Source organism: Drosophila willistoni (assembly GCF_018902025.1).
Source record: "Drosophila willistoni isolate 14030-0811.24 chromosome XR unlocalized genomic scaffold, UCI_dwil_1.1 Seg144, whole genome shotgun sequence".
NCBI classification, from domain to species: Eukaryota; Metazoa; Arthropoda; class Insecta; order Diptera; family Drosophilidae; genus Drosophila; species Drosophila willistoni.
Window position 1 is genome coordinate 7,608,261 of NW_025814057.1, and position 7,100 is coordinate 7,615,360.

Below are 7,100 nucleotides of genomic sequence, written 5' to 3' on the forward strand. Positions count from 1 at the left end.
TTAAAATACAAAATAATAATTTGAATGCATTGGCCATAAGCAAAATGTCCAAAAATGATCGTGTGTGGTGGGGAAGAGGGGTTGGAGGGCGGCTGTGATATATGTACATATATGTATACAGCTGATACAGATGATTGATGCAACTGTATTTCGCAGCTGTGGGGCGCTGCTGCATCCATGTCTCGGCTCGGCTTTTTGACTTCTTCTTTATCTGTGTGTTTTTTGTTTTTGGGGAGCGGCCCAAAACATCATTTGACGTCAGACTTTGGCTTTTTGCTGCCCACGCGCTCAGCATCAACAAGGCAAAGGCAAAGCCAGCTGCTGCTGTGTTTGCCACATATTACCGTTGTCACTCTGCCCATCCAGCTCTTTATCGTTAGCCAAAACTAACGGTTAAGTTCAAATGGAAACAAAAAAAAACACGTATTGTGCTGTTTTGGTCCTTTTTGCGATTTTCTTTATTTTTTTGTTTTTATGTTGCTCTTGTTTTTGTTTCTTTTTTTTTTTTTTTGTTGCGTAAGGTTTTTTAGGGCATTTAGAGGGTGTGGTTCAACTAACCGGATAGCGATCCAACAACAACAAAAGCAAAAATAAAATGCAAAGCCACCAAAAATAAAAACAAAAAAAGAAAACGCAAAAACAAGCAACCAAGTGTAATGCATGTGCCTCAGTGTCTTTGTTGGGTTTGTGTGGGATTGACACAGTTTTTTGCCTTTGAGACTCTGCGCCGATGCGCAAAAGCTTTTTCCTTGGCTTGCGCAAAACTTTTCGGTTTTTATGAATGAATACCAATTTCATGAACCACAACAGCAACAAGAATAACAACAACAACAACAATATAACGCACCAATAGCATTAACAATAATAACTAACTGTCATCCATCAACAACAAGAACAATAACAACATTATATTGCAAAAAGGTTTCGTATTGTTACTTGCCTTAAGCATGCGTTTTGTTTTCTGATCACAAACTTTGTTTGATTTTCTTTGTGCATTTTGTGCATTGAAATTAATCAAAAATTGAAAATTCACTTTCTAAACTTTCTGATAAGAATACCGCGCAAAACAAAGGAAAAAATGTACTAAAAAATGCCACAAACGGCGAGCTAGCTATCGCATATCGATAACATAAATAAGTGTTGGGAAATTTATGACTATCGATATACACTAAATACTAGATTTTAGTATTTTGGGAAATGAAAAATGACTATCGATAAGCTGGGTTGGCTATTGCTGAGCAAAAAAAAAAAATACTTTTACTGACATTAAAAGATATAAATAAGTTTATAAATTTAAATTATGCCTATAATTCTTATTCCGATACTACTTGAAATCGATATACGGTATATGTACCGATAATCAAACCGCAGTGTTTTTTTTTTGTATCAGCCAGCCTGGTCACACTAAAATGTTTGGCGTTTTTAATTTGTTTAGGAAACTTTTAAATAATAGCACCGCTAATAAATAACAATATGGAACTAATGGACAGTCTTCTGCTAAGCAGTTACCACAATGCCGATTTGGGACCAGAGGCTAAAGGTGCAACAACTACTCTCGCTTTTGGATTTTGCGGCTTTTACATTTAATTGTTAATTCACTTTTGAATTGTACTTGCAGAAAATAATTTGCTGAAAGCGGATGAAGAGTATCGCAATAATAGACTGGATCATTCAATTTACTATCAAGTTAGGGCACAATTCCATTCAACTGATTTGCGTTATCTCAGTGAACTGGAACAATTGGATCATTTTCGGCCAAACATCAAAGATTTATTGGCAAATGCCAGTGGAAAGGAGCAAAAGGATTATAAACGGTGAGGCAAACAATTTCATTTCACATGGAATGATACACTTTAACCACAATAACTAATTTTGTCAAGAACTTATTTCTTTTTGTGACAAGAAATTGCCTCTAGATCTAAGAAAATGGTAAATAATTAACTCAATGCAAACATGTTGTAGAAATAAATTCTTTCAGAATATATTGGTAAATCTTAAAGATGAGAAAAGAAGCCGCAATAAGAATAAGAAACGCTCTCTACCAACTGGCTCCATGACAAAATTCGACTTCCTAGAGGATATTAGACAACCCTCGGATGGCTGGGAACGCATCACAGACATCTGCCGGCAATTGCCCAATGAATGGTGTGTGATACAATTGACCAAGAGTTACAATCCATCAACCACATATTCACTCTACAATGAGATCGCCTCATCGAAGGGTTCCATCTATTTGGCCATGCTGCGACATTGCCGCTCACCTGAATTGGAACCCACCTGTTTGAAAGTCACCAATGAACGCCTGGTGGAAGTTTTCCAGGAATATAGCACACTGGTCGAACGATTTCGTCGTGTGGTCAATGTGGATCCCATTCTGGCCAAGAATAAGGAGACTAAACGAAAATACTGGGTGGATCTACATGAGTTTGGTAAAGTGCTTGAGGTGAGTAAGAGCTAACCTTTATTTGATTCTGTTCCCTTCTGACTGAGTTACTTATTATATTACAGAAATTAATCGCTGACTTGCGTGAGATAATCCTACCCTATGCCTTCCTCTTTCTGGGCAAACGATATCCAACCAAATCGGTAACCAAACTCAGTCAACAGATCTTTCGAGAAGTCGATGAATTCTGTGAGCAACATAAATGGAATCAACATCAACGCATAATACTATCGCAAGCCGCTTATCATGCCAATCATATCAAGAAAGCGGATATTGCAGTGTTATCTTGGAAATTGGCTTCGGATAATGAAGAGGCTATGCAACTGGTCGAAGACCTGCTAAACAAATGGTCCCAGAGTTGGGAAGAACTGAAAGAATTGACAAGCCATAAGCGATTCCCCACTATTCTCATAGTCGATGAACGTTTGGATCACTTCCATTGGGAGCAGTTGGCCACAACACAAGAATTTAGCCGGGTGAAATCTTTGCATTTGCTTTGGCGACTCTATCAATGGCATAAACCGAATATCCATCATGGTTACTATACTGTCAACATCCAAAGCGGAATATCTGTCATCAATCCCGATGGGGATTTGCCAAATTCTGGCCGCAGATTGCGTGGCTTCTTTGAGTATTGGCTGGGCCATTGGCGGAATATGTTTGAAACAGTTCCCACCGAAGATGTCATAGTCAAGGAAGTCTTCAAATCAAAATGCTTTGTGTAAGCCCTTCAACTCCTTCCAGCTCCTTCCTGCCTTAATCTTAATCATAATCCTTTTGCCCATTATAGTTACGCTGGTCATGGATCTGGGCTTCAATATATCAGCGGTCGAACCATTTGCCGTTGTCGCGTTGAGGGCATAGTTTTTCTTTTCGGCTGCGATTCTACAAAAATTTTGGGTACAGGCTTGCATAGTGCCCTGTATGGTAGCCACGATTATTATCACGGTGCCTTATGCCCCACCATAGTGGGCACTTTAATGCCAGCCTTGGATTCGAATATAGACAATATATCTTCTAGCATCTTAAGTAAATTTCTAGCTCCATCGCATAGAAAAGTGATGCCTTGGTCGGAAATTGATACCGTAACTTGGGTGAAAAAGGGTTTGGTGCAAGGTAAGTTTTGCTCAGGACATGACTTTTAACTGCACTTCTAATTTTCTTCTTCTTTTTCTGCAGCTCAAGATGAATCAAATCCACAATACTTGGATCAATATGCCGACTATCAAATGGGAAGCCTGCCAGCAATTATATCTCGTGTCCAGCAAGGTCTAATTGATCCAGTAATCTTTAATTGTTGCATTTATGTTTGTCGTGGTCTGCCGGCTTGGAATCTGTCTGTCCAGAAAATGCCTTTTTAGTGAATGAATTTAAAGAAAATAAATAAATAAAATATCTAAAAGAAACCTCGAATTGTAAGACTTTTCAGGGGATACATGTGTTTAGGTCCTTTATTCTCAATAACCCTTTATTTATGTATTATGTAAGTTTTCAACTCCAATTACAACTTATAGCCAGAAAGAGTTGAAATAGGACAAATACATAGTTGTATAAGAAGACAATACGAGTTTAAAGATTATTTGAAAATAATTAGAAAGGAAATTTATGATTTTAATAACCATTTTATACCTTAAAAACCTTATAACGAAACCGAATGAGAATACCAAGAGATCAAAAACAATTGTCTAAAAACATTTGCGTATCAAATTTAGTTCCAGTCGGAGAAACTTTTTACCATTTTCTATTCCCTGAAAAAGCTAACAAAGAGAAACAATTTGTGACTGTAGAAACTACTTTAAGAAAGGTTAAGCAGTGCAAGGTAATGCACTGCACTGCTTTATTTTGCCTCAATCTAAATCAACCGAAACTGCTTTCTGCTGCTTTAACTGATTGAGAATTACAAACTAAACCAATCGTTTTGGGGGTTTTTGGGGATACAAAAGTGCATTTAAATATTGTAAATAGTATTTAAAAAAAAAAAAAGAAAACACTGAGATTTTGAGAAAAGTAAAAAGTTGAAATATATGTATATTGAATCGTACATTTATATAGTAAAAGTCAACTAGTGCCGCATGTAGCTTACCTTCTTCTCTTCTTGTCTAGGAGTCTTTTGTTTTTAAGGAAGTTCTCTTTTCCTTCTTTTATTTTTTTGTTGAGATTTCGTTTTGTTTTTAGATTTTCTGTTTTTTTTTTTTTTTAAGTCTATATAGATTTAATTGTGGAAAAGTTTTGGAACTTGAACCGTTTTATTAAGTTAATTTTTACATTTGTTTTTTGTTTTTAGTTTGTTTAAGTTTGTTGAATTATTTAATAATATTATTGTATTTAATCATGCCACCTGTGCAAAAAAAAAAAAGAAGAACAATTAGCTGGAATGTAAGTGGGGGGTGGAGGTGGTGGTGGTGGTGGTGGGGGTGGGGGTGAGTAGGAATAAAGTAAAAAAGTGAAAGTGAAGGTGCAAGTAGAAGAGTACAGACAAGGAGAGACAGACATTTAGATTTTATATACATATATAACTATATATGGCAAAAAAGTGATTTGATTGGTTTCGATTGGGTTGGGTTTTTTCAACTGGACAAAACCAAACTGGGCTGGGCTGGGCTGGGCAGGACGGGTCTTGGGTTGGTCTTGGGCATTGGCTTTGGCTTTGGCTTTGGCACACCCATAAAGTTGGAGAAAGAGTTAAAACCTTTAGGTAGCAGCAACAGCAGCAGCAGCAGCAGCAGCTACTTGACCTACTAAAAAATCCTTTTGCTCTTCTGTCGCATTATGACACACATTCATTAATTAGGCCCAGGCTACTCTCTCGCTCTCTCTTTCTCTCTCTCTCTCTGTTTCTCATTCTTTCTCTCTTTCACTCTCAGCTCCTCCCTAAGCGACGACCTTCGGACCAGGCCCTAAAAATGATGCGTAACATCGCGTATATATGTATAAAGAGTCATGTGTGTGTGTGTGTGTGAACACGCCCTATGCCAAATTGTCTATATGGATAATCTATTTCCTACCTATTTATAAATAACAAAAAATATGGCTAGGGCAATGTGTCCTTCATGTTAATGTCTCAATGCCGTGCCCAGACCCTAAGCTTGTCCTCAAGTGTGTGTGTGTGTGTGTGTGTGTAAATCAAATTAGCAGCCAAATGAAAGGTGCATGCCACGCCCCCTTCATCATGACAACTTAAGACACAACAACATTGTAATATGACAGGAGGAAGCGACATGAACGTCAGGAGCGTTAAAAAAGAAAGAAAGGATATTACATAACAGGCTCAAGTAAGCTTTCTACCGCCCGCCCTCTCCAAACCCCCCCGTCCCCCACATCCTTCTCTCACTCGCACTCTCTCCCTCTCTCTCTCTTTTTCTTATTCTCTGTCAGGGGCGAAGCTTCCTGGGGCTATGTAAATTTTCCTTTTTGTGGGTTATATGCAAAAAAAAAAAGAAAAACAATAAGAAAAAATTTTGATGTGGAGGTCCTTTGCATTGTTGTTGTTGTTATTGTTGATGATGATGCTGCTTCGGCTGCTCCTGCTGCGGTCTGCATTCAAAATTGATAAATTGCAATTTCTGTTGCAACAACAACAACAATACAATTTTGGTTTTGTTTTTGTTTTCCATCGCAGTAGGAAAATGGTTTTCCATTATTCCTTTTCTTTTTTTGCTCACTTTAGAAACGCATTTTTCAAAAAATTAAAAAAAAAACAAACAAAATGAACAAAACAAATTGTTCTTGAAAAATATTGAAACACTTTGTTAACTTTTCTCTTTTTTTCCTTTCGTTTTTGTATAATTTTTAGTTTTTGCTTTGTTTGGTTTTTCTTTTCTTTTTTTTTGTTTTGTAAATTTTAAATAGATTTTCTATATTGTTGTTGGTTTTTGTTGTTAACTAATTTGTTTGCTATTTATTTAAAATTATTTGGTGTTATAATTAATTATTGTTATATTTTTTCTAGTTGATGTTTTTGTATTTATTTATTTTTGATTTTTTTTTTTATTGTATTATTATTCTTCACTCGCACAACAATTCTCTGGCAGAGATAAACTAAGACTGAGTCTGAGAGGACCTTAGCGTGCCTCCAAATGCATCCTTCAGCCAGCTTTGTCGAAGGACGCGCCATCAAATGTTGCAAAATCACAACAAAAACTGGGCGAAGAAGGCAAAAACAACACAAAACGCCCGCCCCCTCACCCGGCAAGCCTCCTCTCCTCCTCCTTCGCAGAAAAAAAGCGCAAAAAAGGGAAAAACCGCAACAAAAACAGCCAAAAGGGACAATATTCTCGCCCTCGCCCCAGCACGTTGAGAGAGAGCGAGAGAGAGAGAGAGATAGAGAGAGCGAGCAGTAGGAAGCAGAGTGAGAGAAGACGATGGGGAAAGTGTCCAGGAGAGAGTGAGAAAGAGAGAGCATGCGAGCAAGAAAAGTCTCAACTTTCACCTCTCGCGTATGCGTGTCCTCGCACAATCTTCTTCGTGTTGCTGCCTCTTCTTGTTTCACTTTCAACCAAAAAACCAAGCAGCAGCAGCAAGAGTAAGTGAGTGAGGGTGGTGGAGAGAGCGATAGAGAGAGAGAGCAGGAGAGGATGGAGTGGAGTGTGGTAAGTGCACCACCATGTGGTTACAATGATTCTGCGTTTTCATGGTGACCAACAAAAAGACACACACA

General features: G+C 37.7%; 1 protein-coding gene across 1 annotated transcript; it reads left to right on the forward strand.

Moving 5' to 3' along the window:
* Positions 1-1,369: 1,369 nt before the first annotated feature.
* Positions 1,370-3,849, forward strand: LOC6639208 (separin). Its single transcript, XM_023181588.2, has 6 exons — positions 1,370-1,540; positions 1,619-1,814; positions 1,963-2,443; positions 2,509-3,164; positions 3,234-3,559; positions 3,623-3,849. Exons 1-6 carry the CDS (start codon positions 1,474-1,476, stop codon positions 3,802-3,804), a joined length of 1,908 nt encoding a protein of 635 aa, XP_023037356.1. The 5' UTR covers positions 1,370-1,473; the 3' UTR covers positions 3,805-3,849.
* Positions 3,850-7,100: the final 3,251 nt, after the last annotated feature.